Raw genomic sequence first — 21,056 nt, forward strand, 5'->3', positions numbered from 1 at the left:
CTCTTGCCAGGGGCTCCTTAGTGTAGACACCTCTAGTTTGGTTTCCCAGAATATAAGTCTCCTATTGCTTGGTGTCAGGGAGGGACATGGGGGTCCATTTGTTCTTTATATAGGCCTTCAACGATTCCCCTTCTTTTTAGCCCATGTTTCACCCTCTATTGTCTTAGGTTTCCAGTCCTCAGCTTTGCTTGGCTTGGAGGAGCTAGTATCTCTCTTTGCCAAGTCTGAGGGATCAGCTTCCTGGGCTCTGCTGCCTTCCACTCCTGCATTCCTTTTCTTTTGTACATTGAGAGTTGTGGTGATGAATCTTCTTGTCTCATTGTAGATGGAGTGTCTTTTTCTGTTTCTCATTCTCTTATTTTACAGTGATTTTCCAGAGAAGTGAGCAGAAAGGGCCTTTTTCCACTATCTTGAAGCCAGAAGTCTGATTATTTTGATAATATTCTTTTCATTTAAAAAGTAATATCTAAAAGTTAATTTTAAAAATGCAATACAGAAATATTTATCCCTAAGAATATTAATACATTTAGTGCAAATCAAGTTCAACATATGGAATGATTCCAGTCTTATACTTTTCCTAATTAAAAAAAATTTTTTTTTTAGATGTACTGCTTGACTTGTAGGATCTTAGTTCTCTGACCAGGGATTGAACCTAGGCCCTTCAAAGTGAAAGCCCAGAGTCCCAACCACTAGACCACCAGGGAAGACCCTGGAATAATTTTAAAATAATTCTCTTTATAGAGTTCTTGAGTTATTTATTGAAGACCTTTTTCAACAATTAATAGGTTATCAGCAAGTTAGTTTATCTCCTTAATATTCCAAAACTTAAAACTTACTTTTAAAAAGCTGTTTTTCTTGGTAGTTGTTTTGAAGTAAAATTGTTATTTATGGCTATTGAAATTGAGCTAGTTGATGAAGCCTCTTGAATCCGCAGGTTCACTTCACATTAACCAGCGTAAGTAGAGGTGGAGAGAAGGAACTGAAAAGACAGAGCAGCTGCAATGAATGAAGGCTTGGGGAACAGATAAAAATAAAGACAAATAAGGTTCAGCCGTGTCCTTCAGTGTCATATGCTAACTGGGTGGCAGTGGATGCTAATTCTCTAAAATCAAATTCTAAGAGGAAACACCTTTACACCCTCAGCCTCAGCCAATTACTAACAGATATTTGTTGTTATCTCCATTTGACTGATGTCTTTAACTCTAGAATTACCTGAAATTCAGTTGCCAGGTTATCTCGTCATTAGCATATGACACCAAAGGACAAGACTGAACCCTGTTTTTATTTATATCTGTCCCAGAGCCTTCATTCATTGCAGCTGCTCTGTTTTCCGGTTCCTTCTCTCCTCCTCTACTTCTATTCCACCTTCCCACCCCTATAGAATTTTTTCTTGTAATTATTTCCGATCAAATCCTTCAGAGGTAGGCAAAAATTATCTAGAGTATTGGAAAATGCAATGGAAATTCTCCTTTTTCTTCCCCAGTTCCCCTCAGATTCTCCTTAAAACTCACAAAACAGAAGTAGTAATGCTCTTGGAAACTGTATCAGTAGAGCTGTACCCCGGTGGCTCAGATGGTAAAGAATCTGCCTGCAATGCAGGAGACCTGGATTCAGTCCCTGGGTTGGGAAGATCCCCTGGAGGAGGGCATGGCAACCCTCTCTAGCATTCTTGCCTGGAGAATCCCCATGGAAGAGGAGCCTGGAGGGCTACAATCCATGGGGTTGCAAAGAGTCAGATACGACTGAGAAACTAAGCACAGCACAGAGCACGGAGCTGTATCTAATTTGACTCTTCAGATTCATTCTGTCTTTGCTGATTTGTCCTTGCTTTTTTCCTCTTGCTTTGTCACAAATAGAATGTTCAACGTTTTTAATGTTATCTAACTTTTTTTTTTTTTTAATTGCCAACAGTAGTAGGGAAATTTGGATTGAGAAGGTCATATGTCTGGCTTCATTTTCTTTTTTCTCAACCCTGTAGAGAAAGATAATGTAGAGGATTGGGGTGGGTTTTCAAACATGGCTAAAGACAGATCTTTTATTTATCAAAAGAGACAGTCAGACTCTGTGTTAGTCATTACATCACAAGTCTGACATCAGAGATTCTGGGGAACAAAAGAGTGGCAGGGAGGTGATGGTGGTGAGGAGACTTGGAAGTAGGTAAGTGGGGGAGAGAGAGAGGTATGTGTGTGTGTGCTGGGTGGAGAAGAGCAGAGGGTCATGCCTCTAGCTGCCCACACTGCTATTGTCATTTCCCTGTAGGTACAAGTCTATATTTGCATTATCCTTGCTCTCATAAATGAGCCCAAGAGATGTAGGAGGACCTTCAAAAGACCATCGGTGTTGATCACCAAGTCCTGCCGGTCTGTGTCTTCATTTTCTCTTAAAGCTGCCTCCTCCTCTCCACGCCTACTACCACTGCCATATATATGATTTCTCACTTGAATTCTGCTTTAGTTTACCAAATGTCTTCATTTCCCTTAGTTACCATCTTCTTCCTCTAACTCACACTGCAACCTGAGTGAGAATTCCTGAAGACAAATATGATCATGCTACTCCCTTGCTTAAAATCCTTCTGTGGCTCCATTTTGCCTTAAGTGTAAAATCTAAACCCCTTACCATGGGTTCACTAGTTCTATCATTTTAATCCTGTTTCCTCCTTTGTACTTTGCAGCCACACATCCTCAGCTCTTTAGGGACCAATAACCTATAGTTCCCAGGAGCTTCCTGATGCTCTGTGGCCTTTGCACAACAGTTTTTCCCTGTTTGGATTGTATTTTCTCCACTCTTCACCCAGGTAATTCTCAATAACTGATTCTTCAGAATTCAGATTAGATGTTACTTCTTGATAGTTTTAATAACAAGACTGAACTGAGGATGCCTTAAATGTCCCCTCAAAATATTTCCCTGTCACAGCCCCTACCACTCTGTGTTTCTATTTTTATTAATCTTATTAATCATTATTATTGTTACATTCCCATTTTGGGGCTTCCCTGATAGCTCATTTGGTAAAGAAAGTTGCTCAGTCATGTCCAACACTTTGCCAACCCCAAAGAGTTGGCTGTTGTGAATAGTGATGCTGTGAACATAGGGATGCATGTACCCTTTTGAATGATAGTTTTGTCCAGATATATGCCCCAAAGTGGGATTGCTGGATCACATGGGAATTCTATTTTTAGTTTTCTGAGGAACCTCTATTCTATTCTCCATAGTGACTATACTTAATTTACATTTCCATCAACAGTGTAGGAGAGTTCCTTTTTCTCCACATCCTCTCCCAGTGTTTGTTACTTGTAGACAAACAAGTTTGAGTTTGTCTCAAAAAATGAGTTTCCTTTTTAATGACGGTCACTCTAACCAGTGTGAGGTGGTAACTCATCGTAGTTTTGACTTGCATTTCTCTTATAATTAGTGGTGTTGAGCATCTTTTCATGTGCCTACTGGCCATCTGTATGTTTTCTTTGGAGAAATGTCTGTTAAGGCCTATTGCCCATTTTTTAATTGAGTTGTTTGGGTTTTTTGTTGTTGTTGAGTTGTATGAGGTGTTTGTATATTTTGGAGATTAAGCTCTCATTGGTTGCATTATTTGCAAATATTTTCTACCGGTCTTTTCATTTTGTTTATGGTTTCCTTTTCTGTGTGAAAGCTTATAGGTTTGATTGGGTTCCATTTGTTTATTTTTGTTTTTATTTCTATTGCTTTGGGAGACTGACCTAAGAAAACATTGAATAATTTATGTCAGAGCACGTTTTGCCTATTCTTTCTTCTTGGAATTTTATATTGTGATGTCTTATGTTGAAGTCTTTAAGCCATTTTGAGTTTATTTTTATGCATGATGTGAGGATGTGTTCTAACTTCATTGATTTACATGCAGCAGTCCAACTTTCCCAGCAACACTTGTTGAAGAGGCTTTTTCCCAGTTTATATTCTTGCCTCCTTTGTTGAAGATGAATTGACTGTAGGTGTGTGGGCTTTTATTCTGGGCTCTCCATTAATCTGTATGTGACAAGTGCCATTTTTAATGCTTCCCCCATCTTTCCTTCCTTCCTTCCTGCCTCCTCTGCTTGAACAGCCTCAATTCCTGGCCTTACTATAACCCACTTTCATTGTTTGCTGGTAAATGAGCCCCCAGCTCAGAACTCTAAGATTAAAAGCCATTCCCAGGCATAGAGTTTCCGTGATATGTATATGGGTATATGCTTGTGTATGTGTGTGTCTGTCTGTGTGTCTCTGTGTTGCCAAAGTACACAAGCACTTTAGTAAGCACGTTATTCAACTACCCCATTTAGCAAAGCTGAGTCCAGGATTAAATTCTGTGGGTCCTGAGTTTTCAGGAGGTGACATGCTACCTTTGGTATCAAATTTGATTAAACTTGATAACTTTAAGTGGTTCTATTGGGGAGGAAGAATTCAATTTCTTACTCCAGAGAAAGAATTTTTTCCACTGACTAAGGAATGGAACATTTATTAGAAGTATCTTGGTGACCTGAAGGAGAGAAATGTACTTCTTTTACCTCAGCAGAAGTAAGTCCATGGCATTATTAGCACGTGGTAAAATTGAATAATTGAGCAACACTGACTACTTTGGGATTCAGCCTTCCAGCCCCTGCTGTGTGATTAGTTCAGTCCAACCCTGCTGGCATGCTTGAGCAGGGAGCCTGCAGGGGATTAGAAAGGGAAAACCCTTTAACAAATCTCAGGTACTAAAGACATTTGATTTAATTTAACATGTTACACATGGTAATCTGGTTTCCCTTGGCAACCTCCACCCTACACTACTTTATAATCAGAGGATGGCAGGGTAGATTACAGATCTACCCTGGAAGGGACCATAGAGAACAGATGTCAAAAGAGGAAATGAAAAGGTCACTAAAAAAGGACAGAAGAGTCTGAGTCCTCTGACAAAAAGGACAGATAGTTCTCTATAGTGCAGGTACCCAGGAGGGTTTCATTGATGAGGGAGATTCCAGGACTGCCTACAGCAGAGTAGTCTGAGATGTGAAGGAAAGGGATCAAATCTCGTAAATCTTTAAAGGGATAATAATTTTATTATTTGTGAATTACAGATAAGGTTTTAATTTAAAAATGACAATAATAGGTACCATTTATTAAGTACATGCCAGAAATCTTACTTGGTTCGTTGCATATATAATTTCATTAAATCCTTATCATATCTCTGCAAGAGGAATATTAATATCCCTTTATAGATGAGGAAACAAGTATTTATTGATCTCTTAAAGTATGGAGACTGAAGACAGGTGGGGTAACATTGACTCCAAGGTTTCAACTTTAGGAGACCATTATTTATTTTTTCTATGAGCTTAGAGTCCTAGAAGTCTTAATAGCCCCTGTCACAGAGCAGTATATCCACTAATGTCCATTAATGGTGACCTTTAGCCATCCAGAAAAGTTTAAATTACAGTCATCTTTAGTCTTATTGTTGTTCAATTGCTTAGTCATGTCCAACTCTTTGCAACCCCGTGGACTGCAGCACGCCAGGCTTCCCTATCCTTCACCATGTCCCGGAGCTTGCTCAAACTCGTGTCTGTTGAGTCTGCCATCCAACCATTTCATCCTCTGACATCCCCTTCTCCCACCTTCTATCTCTCCAGCATCAGGTTCTTTTCCAATGAGTCAGTTCTTCACATCGGGTGGCCAAAGTACTGGAGCTTTAGCTTCAGTCCTTCCAATGAATATTCAGGATTTATTTCCTTAGGATTGACTGGTATTATCTGCTTGCAGTTCAAGGGGCTCTCAAGAGTCTTCTCCAACACCACAGGTTCAAACTCATCTTTGGTGCTCAGTCTTCTTTATGGTCCAGCTGTCACATCCGTACATGACTACTGGAAAAACCATAGCTTTGACTATATGAACATTTGTCAGCAAAGTAATGTCTCTGCTTTTTAATATGCTGTCTAGGTTTGTCATAGCTTTTCTTCCAAGGAGCAAGTGTCTTTTAATTTCATGGCTACAGACACTGTCTGCAGTGATTTTGGAGCCCGAGAAAATAAAGTCTCTCACTGTTGCCATTGTTTCCCCATCTATATGCCATGAAGTGATGGGACTGGATTAGTCTTTTGAATGTTGAGTTCTAACCCAGCTTTTTCACTCTCCTCTTTCACCTTCATCAAAAAGCTCTTTAGTTCCTCTTTGCTTTTTGCCATAAGGATGGTGTCATCTGCATATCTGAGGTTGTTAATATTTCTCCTGGCAATCTTGATTCCTTGATTCCAGCTTGTGATTCATCCAGCCCTGCATAGAAGTTAAATAAACAGGGTGACCATATACAGCCTTAATGCCCTCCTTTCCCAACTTTGAACTAGTCTGTTGTTCCATGTTCGGTTCTAATTGTTGCTTCTTGACCTGCATACAGGTTTTGTGGGAGGCAGGTAAGGTGGTCTGGTATTTCCACCTCTTGAAGAATTTTCCATAGTTTGTTGTGATCCACACAGTCAAAGGCTTTAGTGTAGTCAATGAGGCAGAAGTAGATGTTTTTCTGGAATTCTCTTGCTCTGTCTATGATCCAGCAGATGTTGGTGATTTGATCTCTGGTTCCTCTACCTCTTCTAAATCCAGTTTGTACATCTGTAAGTTCTCAGTTCATGTATTGTTAAAGCCTCGCTTGGAGGATTTTGAGCATGACCTTGCTGGCATGTGAAATGAGTGCAATTGTGCAGTAATTTGAGCATTCTTTGGAATTGCCCTTCTTTGGAATTGCAGTGAAAACTTACCTTTTCAGTCCTGTGGCCACTGCTGAGTTTTCCAAATTTGTTGGCATCTTTGTCTAACTCTCTTATTTTACACACTAGGAAATTGAGTGCCAGACATCTGGTAAACCCTAAAGCCAGGTCTTCCAACTCCTTAATTTGTGTATTCCACCATGACCATACACTTTCAAAGAAGGCTTGAGTAAGTGGAAGGCAGGAGGGAAGGGGTCTTGCAGCACTATAAATGATATTAGTTTGAGGTAGCGAAGTAAACAAACTAATAGATTGGAAGGTACTGATGAGACATTTAGGCACTGGGAACAGTTATAATTCTTATCTAACTAGTGATTAATTTATTCTGCTTAGCTAATATCTGATCAAATTGATGCACCTAATGTTTCTAAATGATCATAAGTCTTTAGACGTCTCTGGTGCCCTACCAGCCATTTGAAGTTTAAAAGGACATACGAACAACAAAAGCTGTCTCTCCAGGTCTTAAAATGGGTGTGACTGGCCATTTTTGCGGCATGTAGAAGCAGAGACTACATGTGGTGTTTTGTTGACTTACACATTTATGCTTCTGTCACGTTCACCAAATGCCGTATATATGAGGCAGGCCATATATTACCTTTCTTTAAGGTGAAAACTATGGAAGTCTAATAGCAAACTGAGAAATCTTGGTGTCACACACTTAGTATACAAAGCATTTTACATGAATTTCACTAAATCCTCATAACAATTGTGATTGTAAATGTTATTGTTTTCGTTTAGGCAACTTTTTCAGTTTTTTTAATCCTTCCCGGAACATTTCCCCTAGCATTTTATTGTGAAAAATTTCAAACCTATATTAAAATTGAAAGAATTGTACAGTGAACACTCATATACCCACTTAGATTCTACACTTATTTTTCTATATTTGCTTTTTTTTAATACACCTATACATTTATCCACCCACACATCTTAGTTTTTATTATATTTCAAAGTGAGTTATAGACATTAGTACATAATACTCCTAAACACTTATACGTGGATATCATTAATTTGAGTTAAAAATGTTAGCCCTATTCAAAAAACAAAAACAAAAAACTGAGTCCTTCAAATCTATGTTTTGGGGACATAGAATATACTCATTCAGTTTGGGCTTTCCCCCATGAAACAGTAAGATATTTTAAGAGAAAAATGTGAGCCACCCATATTAAAAAACACTTGTTACTTATTAATGAGAAATAGAAATCTGTGGGGAGGAGGGGGATACCCCTGTTGAATTCCTAGGCCACAGCAAGCCAGTACTGCAAATGAGGCATCTTACCTCATTTCTGATTTTAAATGAGATTGAGGTCATTGCCACATTTCTGAACAGTAAGTCCTCTTCTACAGGGGAGAGTTTGATTAGCAAATTACTTAAGCACCTTAGTAATGATATTGGAACCAAATTTCAATGAACATTTTTCCCTTTTCTCTTCTTTCTGGGTGTGACTAAATTGCCTACAGCATGCTGCTTGGTTGCTGGTAAAACAGGAAATGGGGTAAGTAATTTACATAGGGAATTTTTACTACCATTTAAATTTAAGCTACTTGATTCTTAAAGTACTTTTACTATTACTCTTTTTTTAAGAGTGAGTTCACTAGCTACTAGAGAAATTGGCACAAAGAAAAATTTTTATTTTATATATTTAGGTATTAACCTTGTTTAACTGGTTTATTGCACAGCATATTAGTAGTCTCATTTTTTTGGTAGATTTATCATGAACATAAATGTATATTTTATAATCATTATGCATTTATATAATGTAGTTTGGCAGCTAATTTTAAAGGAACACATTTTATGCTGGTCTTAGAAGCAAAATTATAAACCTAATTATGCTGTAAAAGATACATAGTAAAGTTCTAGTTAAGGCAGAACAACAGTAAGTTTATACATAGATAAGACACAGAAAACATAGGTTCACAGTCCTTTATCTGAAACCCTAGGTGGCAAATGTGTCTTGGAATTTAGAATTTTTTAGACTTTGGCAATTTAATACAGCATAAATACCATATATGATATACCTCTCTCCTCTGGGGTAGTACTGTATTATCAAGCATTAATATTTCTGCAGTGAAGCATACCAATATTCACACCAATTTGATAAACAAAGCCTTACATGTTCAAGTCAGAGTTTGGTTGCCAACTGAGTTAAGGAAAAAGCTCTTTAATTTCCCAGAGCTTTCTGGATTTTGAAACTAAAAATTTTATACCAGTATGAAAAGGGCCATGTGACTCTTGGAGGGTCCTGTGTACTCCTGAAAGAAAACCACAGAGAGAAGTACAAATTTCTGTATCAGAATCTCATACTTGGTATTTTATAGAAAATTAATTCATCTGGCATTTTTGTGTGTGTTGTATTTCACATTTGCATTTTTAAAAGGGTAGTAACCACATATTTATCAAAGGTTTGGGGGTTCTGTTAGGTTATGTTAAATTAGTCTCAAATGCTTGTGATTCTGGCATAATAAAATTTGATCCTGTGTTTGAGAAATTTTTTATTAATAGCATAGTCAGAGCATGCTATTTTTCAAATGTTTCCAGTTTCCATCCTCCTTGCTTATTGTGGTTATTTCTTATTGAATGATTTTAAACCAAGGTTAGCTCTTCCAAAAGATCCTGATCAATATAGGGATACTAAAACAGGGAAAAAATGCAGAATGCTACTCTTTTAATATCCCTAGTTCATTCTATAATAATAATGTCAAAAGGCTGTGGAGGGATTGCCATTAAAGAATTGATTCAAGGAATTTAGGAAAAAAGTGTATTGGATATTTTGGTTCATCTTTGCTTAAGAATGGTTATCCTGTTGTATGTGTAGAAAAAGTGATTGTAATTGATATCCTCATCATTAGTTATCTAACAGAGGAGAGGGAAATGCAGTTTCTAAGTATTAAATTGGTACTGAATTTACCTTAATGACTACTGATTCCTCTAAAGGACCATCAATCATAAGCCTAAGGACCTCTGTGAAAACATTCACCCTAAATTATATTAGAAAAGCTATTAGCCACATTCAGCTTGCAGGATTGAAAATCTGGCATTTTAAGTACTGTATTTTTGCCTTAAAGGTGAGGCTAAGGTTTCCAAAATGTCTGTTAACCCTTTCCTATAGTTCATTAATCTGGAAGGAAAAAAATACCTGTAGTTGAAGTTTTTAAACTGGAGTAAGGTGCTTTAAATTGAAATGTATTTCAAAAACCATGAAGGACCTAAAATATCAATTTTCTTAAACACATAATGAGTAATGTTTTAATCTGTTTTTAGGATTGGCTTTGGCTACAATCCTTTGTACTTTAGACTCTCTAGAGTCTAAACAGTTTTAAAGGGTTTTCCATTCTTGTGTTTTCTGTTTTCACCTTTTTATTCTTTAAAATGTGTGCTCATACCTTAATTATTTACTTTCAACTGTGATGCTGTTTTAATGCAGATATCATTAGTTAAACTGTTTGATGCAATGTCAAGATAGTCTTTGAAAATTCCTAAGATGTTTCTGATACTCAGAGAACTAGGAACAGTTTATGAAGCTTAAACACAGTGTATAGAGAAGTAATCTAATTTTTTGTCAGATGTAGGGCTTATCAGAGTCCTTCATTGTTAAACCACAAACCCAAAGCATATGAAAGCATTCAGTTTAACCAGTTATCTCAGCTGGATTAAAATGGGTAGGTCAGCTATTTCTTAATTTACATTTTTAGAGTAACAGTGGTCTTTATATTGTGTGTATATAATTATATTTTTAGATCAATTAAATTTAGCAATTAACAAAATTATTTTTTATTTTCTACTCATAGTTCATAGTGTCTTTTGGTGTTGAAGAATTAAATACAGTGGATATTGACTATATTGTCTTTTTTTTTTTAGTGAAAATTGGATATTAGAAGAAATGATTCACAAGTTGGCCTAAACATCTCTTTTGTTAAAAAGCAGATCTATAAATAGCTGTAACTGATTTAAAATTTTAATTATTTGAATGACATGGGCCTGTTTATTAGTGATATTTCAGAGTAGAGCTGTTTAAATATTACCATATCATGTTTTTCTTTTCTTTCACTTCAGTTCCTTTCTATCTCAATTTTAGGTTACAAACTAAAAGCTAGAAATCATAATTGGGACTTCCCCAAACCTATTTATTGGCTATGAGTAGATTTGGGGGAATGTAAAATGTTTATTAAGACATGTATATGTTGTTAAATTAATGAACATTTTAGAGCACTGATGCTTTAGGATTTAATCTTCTTTACCAGTAAAGAGAAGTACAGCTTTTACATTGATTTCCCAAAAGTAAGTCCCCATTATCAGGAAGAAAGTAGATGTAAACATTTTTGGTCTGGGTGAAATTATTGTAATAGACAGTTTGTAATTTCTGAGCAATAAACAATCTTCTCTATTCCATCTTTCCATCTTCTGATATATATAATCCTGGAATCTGGCAATTCTATCTCAGAAAAACTCATTTGTATGCCTTTGTCTTTGAAACTTCAAAATTTGTCCTATACGCCATTTAAAAAAGAAAAAAGTAGTTTCTTGATTCTACTAGAATATAGGTCCATGAACTGAGGAAACTGTCTGCTTTGGTCTCTGCTTTCTATCTAATGTGTAAAATAGTGCCTTCACATAGTAGGCACTCTACATTTTAATAATCGCATAAATTCTTGCCTTCATAAAAATGATGTTTTTCATATCAGTGAATTAATTTTTATGTTATTCAGAAAGCAGAGTCTGTCGCTGGGAAGAAATGATATAGTTCAGCTAAAAGAAGCCTACAAATGGATAACTCACCCCCTGTTTTCAGAGGAACTGGGTGTTCCCATTGATGGAAAGGTATTGGGTCATCAGCATTGTTAATTTTATTCTCTGGTTTTACTAGTTTTACTTCATTATATGGCAGAGTTTTGGTTACCCAAAAGAATCTTCTCTTTCAATAATCCAATAAAAGGTTTTTAAGCTTTTACAGTTCTTAAATTGAGGTTAAAATCGAGATTAAAGTCTTTCTTTTTTAAATTTCTTTGTAATCAAGACACTTATAACAGGTGCAGTGTACCCTAATTGACCTTAAAAGGTTAGAAATGAATTCGTGCCTTTAAGTATATTTATAGTTTAATTAGACAGATTTACTGACATAAAGCTATACATAAATAACTATGAACAAGTGTGGAGTGAACTCTAGACTATTTAATTTTGGTTGTCTGTGGCTAGTCTTGTTTTCGAATATGTAGACAGAACCTGTTCAACTATAGGGAGCATGGGCTCAACCTATCCTGCCTTGTGGTATCTCAAATCCCTTTAATTTTAAGCAGACTGCCTTTGAAACCAGTACACTTCCCATCCCCTCTATTCCAGGGTAGACCTTGCTTCAGCCTTTGAAATGGATTGAATTTTAGGGAAGAGCTCAGTAGATTTCCAGACGTGGAAACAGGACATATTCCCAGCTCATCTTAAATTAGATTTTAATAGTATGGCCTCATTGCTTCATCATTTTGCTTGAAGGAAATTCCCTGGGTATCAGACACACCCCTATTCAAATAAAATCACAAAACCATCTTTCAAAGCTAAACAATTAAAAAATTTTCCTCATTCTGACATTATATAGCTGTTTCCCTCTGTTAGTAAGAATAAACTCTGTCCTTTAAACTGAATACTGAAAGAATAGAGAATAAAACCACTTCACAGATAGTATGAAGAGGAAATGAGGTGATGAAAGTACTTTGGAAATTAGAGAAGTCATTGATGCAAAATATTTTTACCTCAGATTTCAGTTTGAAGCACAGATAATTTTACATGTTGAATCAGTGAGAACAGAAAATAGAAAACAAAAGATGCAGTAATGTTCTAATAGGTTCAGCATGAATGAAGTTTTCTTAAGTAAAAGGAATATGTTGTAATTTTAACTTTATTTTGTTGATTTGAGTAAAACAGAAAAAAATTAGTCCTTCACTATTGTGATTAAGAGCTGCTAATAGGCCTGCTGACGATCCAATGCAATCGATAAATATAAAATTCAATAAAAAGGAAGAATTATTATATGATATTTATATCTTTTTTTCAGTGTGAAATTTTGTATAATCTCCATGGAGGTCAATGTATATAGAGTATGAAATTGTGTTTCTTTGTGTGTACAAGGATATTTATTTTAGCATTTTAAAAAATGTTTTTTAAAATTTATTTTTAATTGAAGGATAATTGCTCTACAATGTTGTATTGGTTTGCCATATAGCAACACTGTACCATTTTTTAAAAATGGTAAAACTTAACTACAACTTAAATGTCCAGCAGTCCTTAGAGTTGAAAAGATGTTCATGATGTAATATCAACTGAATTAAGCAGTTTTCTAAATGTCTATTTAATATACCAAGAAGTACATATGTTTATATGCATAAAAATGGCTAGAAGGGAACATGTCAAACTGTTACTAGTTCTATCTCAGTGGAGTGAGATTGAAAACCCACTATTTTATAATATTATTATGTATTATATTTTTAATGAAACAAAAAATTAAGATCTTTCTTTTAAAAGTCACATCTATTAAAAACTTGGAGAACTTAATATTAAGAAAACCTCATACAGAGTTAGGCATGTGCGTAAATAATAGTTGCTAATTCTAGTCATAGTACTGACAGGAGTATATCTTCGTTTGTTTCAGTTACCCCTTTCCAATTCCCTGAGTTCTTATTCATCTTTGTATCTAATTTATATACTTTACAAAAAAATCATACAACTTTAATTTGTTTTAAACTTGTTTTTTGTAGGATCACTAGTGATGAGTTCTAGGAGTTAAAAAGAAAAAAGACTATTTCCTTTACAGCTGCCCTGTGACCAAGCTGATTTGAAAACAGTAGTATTTCCAGTTTTCCTTGTCACTTTTTCTGAGCCAATCTTTGAAAGTTAATTCTGTTTCCATTGATAAGTTGTTAGATGTTAGTTTCTTTTTGCTTATTTTTAAACTGTCTTTATAATTTTTAGAGCTTATTTGAAGTGAGTGTGGTCTTTGCTCACCCAGAAACAGTTGAGGATTGCCACTTCCTGTAAGTTACAACTTAACATTGCCAATTGTGCAACATTGTTAATACCTTTTGATTTTCATGAAAATAGTTTTGTTCTTCTTTCTAAGGGACCTATCAGAACTTGTCATGTCTCTGAAGATTTAAAGTGTGCTCTCTGATATGAGTCTAGACAAACCCATGTGGCTCATATAGGGATTCATTTTGTCCGCTTCTGATATCCTGAGTTAAGCAGCTCTATGTTGTATAAAATATTTGAATTTTATCCACCCTCAAATAAACTCATTAATCTTTTATATTAACTTGAATTTTGCTTAGACGTGCAATATGCCCAGATTGTTTCAAGCCAGCCAAAAACAAACAGGTAAGGATTCCTGCTTCTTATTCTTTATTGAGTTTTTTTCTGAGCTGAATATTCAAATTAACAACAAAAAGGATATGCATTAGAAATATTGGCAATCTATTATACTAAGAATCAGTCTCAAACTATTTCCATTTGCTACATTCATTTTTTTTTTAACTCTCAACACCTTTGTGTGTGGCTCAGAAGTCATAACACACAAACATCATGAATTGTTTCCCCAAAACTACATCATCTGGGAAAGTATGTTTTCAGTATCATCACAATTCCAAACTTCTGTCTAATATTTGTTTTCTAGAAATTGGTATTTTGAAAATATAATCCAAATAAATTGTTTTATTTAGGACAGTCCTGAATTAATAGAACCTATTTCAGGCTACATTTGAAAAAGGGTTTTTTATTTAAACTCTCCTTTACTGTCTGATGTGAGCTGGCCTTCATGTTAATGAGAAAAAATAGTTAGCCTGTATTTTTAGTTTCTGTCATGCCAAGATGGAATGTCTGGCATGCTACTGACAGGTTTTCACAGCCCAGTTACTTAGCTGGTTTTGTACAGGCTCAGACATTCTCAGACATTTTACTGACCGATATTGTGGTTGTTAAACATAACTGATGTTTTGCTGTTGTGGTTGCTAAAAAGAATATGTTTATTGCCAAAAATACATCTTTTGGTCTTTGCTCTTACTTTGACTAATTGCTGGATCTTTTAGTACCTGGGGAGATTGGAGGCTTGGGGAGTTTGTAACATTTGCCAAACCTTGTGCAGAAGTAATCAGAAATGCAGATCAAGCCTAAAACCCTGCTTCCCTCCTTTTCTCACATCATGGTACATCTAGAACACTTCCATGTTTGGCCAACACCCTGAGGTTAACAGGTGAAGCTGCTCTAAGTTGTGAGCAGTAGGCCTAGGGGTTCTTGTTGTTCCAGGCCCTTCCCCTCAACCCTCAGGACCTAGAAGGACCCGGGTACAGCTGTAGCTCACTGCTTTGCCATACCAACTGGGAAGTTCTGCCCAAATGACCTGTGAGCCATGTTTATATAAAGATCTAGTTTTATTTTTTGTCATCTTTGAGCAAGTATGTAAGTGCCAGCATCAAATAATAGAGTAAGGAAATTTTTGTCAAACCATCACAGACATCATGCCATTTGGCCAGTAGGTGTTTAGTCTTAAGTGTAGTTTTCCTGCATTATGGCTGGGAATAAGTTGAATGACCTTTTGAGATTCTTCCAGGGTTAAGATTTCGTATCTTAACAAAGAGGCACTTAATTTTTAATTCTAATCCTATGACACAGTATGGTTTAGAAAATCATTTCTTTTGTTGCTGAACTATTTAGATATCTACATTGTTCCTATTTTCAGTCAAGTGTAGTTTTTCGTAACAGAAGAAATAATTGTAACTTATCATAGTGACCACATGAGTATGCACTAATTAGTTCTAGTATGTCTACCATGAAGTTTGGCTTTTCTTGTTTTAAAAAACCCAAAGTGGGACATTTGTAGTTGCCCTTCTATTCAATATAGTGGATTTTGTTTACTTTGTCTGTGGTTAGTAGTGATACTGAATTGCTGGATGTCAAGACATGCTAGTTGGCTCTGTTTTACCCCTTATCCTGGCAGCCAACTCCTAAATTATGTACTGTGACCCTGAAGGGATGTAGAGAAGAAAAGAGAGATGGGTCCATCTAAATTTCTTCTGAGGTCTCAGAAAAAATATTTGAAGCACATTTCCTGCCATGTCATCATTTTTTTGTATTTGAAAAATACCATATTTTGAGGGGAGTGGGATAGTGCAGTGAAGAAGACATATTCTGCTAGATCCACCTGATATTATAGACATAGCCTAAATTGAAGAGAAGCATCCAGTCACAGAACTGACAGTATGGACACTTGTGCTGTATTTTCTTTATTTTCTTGAAGCTATTAAGTATTTCTCCCTTTTAAGTATGGTTTAAAATGATTATAATTTCTCCAACCATGTTCTGTTTCAACTCTGATGTTTTCTTATATAGGTGATAATATGTTTTTTTTTTTCTTTTTATTTTACCCTATATAGTCAGTATTCACTAGAATGGCAGTTATGAAAGCTTTGAATAAGATAAAAGAAGAGGATTTCTGCAAGTAAGTAGAAGTATAGAAACAAGAAATAATCATGGAATTTTAGAATAAAGGGAATGTTAGAAATAATCTGGATTATCTCTGAAACAAGACTGGATGTATTTTTGGGACCAGAATTGTGTCTTAATCTCCATTATATCCCTACTTCCTGGCTCAGTATCTGGCATGTAGTGATGTTCAATAAGTGTTTCTCAAATTAATATTTAGATTTATGAATCATGTCCAACTTGTTTATCTTTTAGAAGAGGATGACTTAGCGACTTTACAATAACATTGAGGTCCAAAGTGGAGGTTGACTTACCTAAGATTGAGTGTTGGATGTTGAGCCAGGTTTCCTGATTCTCCAGGCTAGTACTAGTCCCATTACATCCCTCATCCTGGATTTCCTGTTATTGTACATCTCCAGAAGAGAGAGGAAAAGGCTCATGAGTTTCCTTTCTTGCTAAAGTATGCTGAACTACAATAAATCTTACATTTTAATACTCAGTGTGTTCGTTTCATTTAATAAGATATTATCATAGTTATCCTTCCAGAATAGCCTTGAATAAATTTCAAACAAGGAAGTTATGAGGAAGGTTTCATATATCTTCATATCTCAGAATAGAAATATTTTTATTAAGTTTTTTTTGTTGTTGTTTTGACCGTGCTGTGTGGGATCTTAGTTCCCCCACCAGGAATCGAACTTGTGCCCCTTGCAGTTGAAGTGTGGAGTCCTCACCACTGCACCGCCAAGGAAGTCCCTGTTAAATTTTAGAAACAAAAGACAGTTACTCTCTACAAGCAGTAGTGCCTGAGTTTCTAAGTGATTTCTTTGTTAAGACATCTTGGGAAACTGAAAATTTCAACACAAGCATTTTGGATTAAATCCACATTTAGTCATTTATAGAGAGACTCCAGTTCTTGGAAGTTCCCAGATGATGGACAGAGAATAAAGTCATACATTGCTTTCTCCTGTCTGTCCTCAGCTGGATTGAAGTTTCTTAGCTAAAGTCAGCCACATTTCACTTATTCTGGCTCTGGTCTGATTTCCAAGACCATAGTTGAAATGAAAAGAGAGAAAAATGGTGGACTACCCTCCCCACAGGTGTGCCATACTCACAGGACCAATCTCTGACTGCACACCAGCTTTACCCAAATGATTGAGGATTTTGTAAGCAGCAGCAAGTGTTCATGGATACTAAAATGAACCCAGAGAGGCTTCTACTACATATGTGTGGATTTTTTCCCCCCAAATCTCAAGGCTGATGTTGAAAACTATCATCTGGGAACATGAGGCCTCCTGAGTCTGAATGTTATTAGCAGAGCCCTGATTTACTTAGTGCAGTTCTCATGTATTAAAAGTGGTCCTCAGAGGCCCAGAAGACCCTAACAGTCCCCAAATTTAAAATTCGGGGGAGGCTTAGTCCTTGAGAGACTCAGGCTCTGTGCATCTCAGGCAGTGCTGATTCATCTTAGTTATGTGATTCAATATCATGTCTGGAAAATAGTAGCTGTAAAATTTATTTTGTTTTGCAGGCAGTTTCCTTGTCCTCCAAACTCACCAAAGGCTGTATGCACTGTTCTTGAAATTGAATGTGCTCATGGTGCTGTTTTTGTGGCTGGTAAAATACTTAGTCTAGAATATACTTACACTGTCAATTGTCTCTCCTATCTGAAAAACTCAATTGACTTCTTCTCTGTTTCCTTCTTATTGTTATTAGTTTCTGATTAGTTAACTCTTTTAAGCACTAGACCTGATAGTCAAGTTTATTTAGGTTTTATAAGTATTCTTATGGATCACTAAAGAGATTTGATATTTAAAATGCCATGCCAAAAGGAAATGATACAGCCCAGATTTTAACAGTTTTCATCAGAGATGGCCAAGTAGAAATATGGGTAGATGTACAGACCAAAAACTAATCAAGAGAACAGAGAGGATGTTTTACAACATGAAGTCAATCCGGGGGAAAAAATTTTTTTTTATCTGCAAAGTGGCTGAACACTTTGCTTCTGATTCAAAAAAGAAATTGTTGCATTGACTTTCCTAAGAGGTAAATCTGGTTAGACAGTTTTTGTTTTGAAAGCTATAGCTGTTTCATAGTAATAGCTGAAATAAAATTGCTCTTTAGTCTTGACTATAATACCCTGCCCTGGGGTAATAAAACCTACCTGCCTCAGCATAGCTTTATTCATAAAACAGTGAGTCATATTCTGTTAGGGTGTTTTCTTTTTTTTTTTAACTTATAAAAACTTCAAAATTTCCTGTATTTGAACTCTTTGGAATACCAATGACTCTTACACTGAGAGTATTATCAATCAGGCATAAAAGCAGTAGTTGCTCTTTTTTTAAGTGATCCTTGGTGTGTTCCATGATATTGTAACTTGTTCAGTCAGTCAGTCAGGTTAATAAGTATACTGAGCATTCCTTTAGAACTCATTGATGATTCATACCTTGTCTTTAGCCATCTCTTCTATTGCTACCTTAAATTTTTTCACTGAATTATGTGTATGTGCTAAGTCACTAAATTACATTATAAATTAGTCAAAGGCTAAGCCTTGTTTTGTATCATAGCCCCTAGAATACTGGCACTTAGTGGATAGTTGTTACTTTCCTTTTTATTCTGTTGTGTTAATCACACCATCCCAGCCAGGCAACCTTTATATTTCTTTGCCAGGGAGATATAATAAATACTCCAGGAATCTACCACAAACTCCTTGGATAATTGATGGAGAAAGGAAGCTGGAATCTTCAGTAGAAGAATTAATTTCAGACCATCTTTTGAAAGTGTTCAAAGCAGAAAGTAAGTGTTATAATATTCATATTTTAAATACTTGTTCACAAATAGACTTCTTGGAGGTGGCAGGGAAGATTTCTGTATTTTGTAAGCCACCACCAAGTCTGGGCCCCTTGCCTAGCAGCTTCCTGTGAACAGGGATTGCCATGTCCTGAGGGCCTCTGCCAAGGGCTGGATTTGAGCCAAGCTGCCCTAAGATTTCTCTGTTTTCTCAAGACAACTGGCTTTTCCTGGGCAAATTCAAAACAACTGAAACTACTTTAAATGAATGCACTTAAGTTCTAACCATGGGACACCTTAGCTTCAGCCTCTTATTGGGAATATGAGGAAATTAAAACACAGCTTCTATATCCATTGCTTATTCAAGAGTAACCACTGGCAAATGACTGGCTTCCATCTTAACAGCTAAAATGTCCTAGAATAGAGTTCAGACCTAGAGAAGATAGATCAACAGCAACCATTTCACAAAGACTTAATAGTAGTGTTGTTGTTTTAATTTCTTAGGTATTAACAAGCCCAGGTTTGTGAGCTGAGTCAGACCCTGTCAGGAATATGCTTTCTTTGTCTCAGTAGGCCTGTCAGGTCAAAGGAGCAAAAAACCTTGTGATTTCACCCAGGATTAGACTTAGAGGAAAGGGACTAAGATTTCAATCAGAGGAAATCATGTTGTATATCAGGAAAAAACATAGTCAGTGAGTAAGTATATCATCAGAGAAGGCGATGGCACCCCACTCCAGTACTCTTGCCTAGAAAATCCCATGGACAGAGGAGCCTGGTAGGCTGTAGTCCATGGGGTCACTAGAGTCGGATACGACTGAGCGACTTCACTTTCACTTTTCACTTTCATGCATTGGAGAAGGAAATGGCAACCCACCACAGTGTTCTTGCCTGGAGAATCCCAGGGATGGGGAAGCCTGGTGGCCTGCCGTCTATGGGGTCGCGCAGAGTCAGACACGACTGAAGCGACTTAGCAGCAGCAGCAGCAAGTATATCATACTCTTTGGAGTAGGTCTCCTAGCATAATTAGAACATCTTTTTTGAAAGACCAGCTAGACATCCTTCTTTCTCTCTGGCAAACCTTAGACAAACGTGCTTCAGTAAAGGCAGACAAGTGATCGAAATGAGATGCCCTGTTCCTTCCAGCTCTCTGCCTGTCAGAAGGAAAGAGAAGCACTTCAAAGCCGTATCCCTTTTATAATTTGTTGCCTGTCAGGTAGGTGGGCCCTTTTTAAAAAGGCCTTTAGGAACTGTTTACTGAATGGAAAAGAAAGTAACCTAGCAACCTAACATTTTCCAAAATCTTAACAGTAAAGACTCAGGGCTATTGCCATGAACTTTTACCTACTTAATTTAATATTTACACACTGGTTATCTCATAAGACTTATTCAGGTTACTTATTCAGGTTACAAAGAAGTGAAAATAAAGCATTAGCATGAAAAGTCTCTTTCAAACTCTTTTTTGGGACCACCTTATTTCCCAGAAGATACAAGATTTAGTTCTGATTTTTTGGGTTCCAAGGAATCCCCATTACCATGAGGGCTATAGAGGGGTTCTGGAACACCTGTATGTTTCCCCCTTGCAATCTTTCATGAGGTAATTCCTTGTTATAGTCCACTTGAGAAGGAAAAAAAATCGTCCCCAAACTGAAAAGAAAGCAAACTGTAATTGTATGTTTAGGAAATTTATAAAGAGCCACTTGAGAAAAAGCAGACCTCTGGGCCTCTGTGCTAATTGGCTCCTTGTCATGAAATAAAACCTTGTTGTCTGAAATCCCTGATTAGTAGCATCAGTTTGCTAAACTTGTGCTTCTCAGATATATTACTTGTCACTTCTGTGATTCACATCTGACAGCTCTGGGAAGATGGTTCTGACTGTTGTACCTCTACACTTTACAGCTCTATGAAAATAAACCAGTATTGCATGAAGCAGCCTAACTACTTCTATAAAGGGTCCTTCCCCTCAGTGGGAGATACAGACTTGTTTTTCAGTCACTTCAGACTGGCACGTCATATTCTCTACTTGCCAGTTCTCTAGTTAACAAGTGAAACTTTGACACACTCTCAAAACCAATGTG

At 36.4% G+C, this 21,056-nt stretch overlaps 1 protein-coding gene across 5 annotated transcripts in view; it reads left to right on the forward strand.

The window, feature by feature from the left end:
• The window catches only part of PUS10 (pseudouridine synthase 10), an 85,627-nt gene that overhangs the window by 48,882 nt on the left and 15,689 nt on the right, over positions 1 to 21,056 (forward strand). For 4 of the 5 annotated variants that reach the window (XM_005889035.2, XM_070379524.1, XM_070379525.1 and 1 more), the window contains exons 5-11: positions 8,196 to 8,230; positions 11,442 to 11,553; positions 13,693 to 13,754; positions 14,049 to 14,094; positions 16,146 to 16,210; positions 17,723 to 17,808; positions 18,862 to 18,987. In XM_005889035.2, coding sequence (XP_005889097.1) covers positions 8,196 to 8,230; positions 11,442 to 11,553; positions 13,693 to 13,754; positions 14,049 to 14,094; positions 16,146 to 16,210; positions 17,723 to 17,808; positions 18,862 to 18,987 — 532 coding nt within the window. The remainder of the gene's footprint in view (positions 1 to 8,195; positions 8,231 to 11,441; positions 11,554 to 13,692; positions 13,755 to 14,048; positions 14,095 to 16,145; positions 16,211 to 17,722; positions 17,809 to 18,861; positions 18,988 to 21,056) is intronic. The other variant, XM_070379526.1, reaches the window with a different exon arrangement.

The sequence above is a fragment of the Bos mutus genome, chromosome 11 (assembly GCF_027580195.1).
Source record: "Bos mutus isolate GX-2022 chromosome 11, NWIPB_WYAK_1.1, whole genome shotgun sequence".
Taxonomy (NCBI): domain Eukaryota; kingdom Metazoa; phylum Chordata; class Mammalia; order Artiodactyla; family Bovidae; genus Bos; species Bos mutus.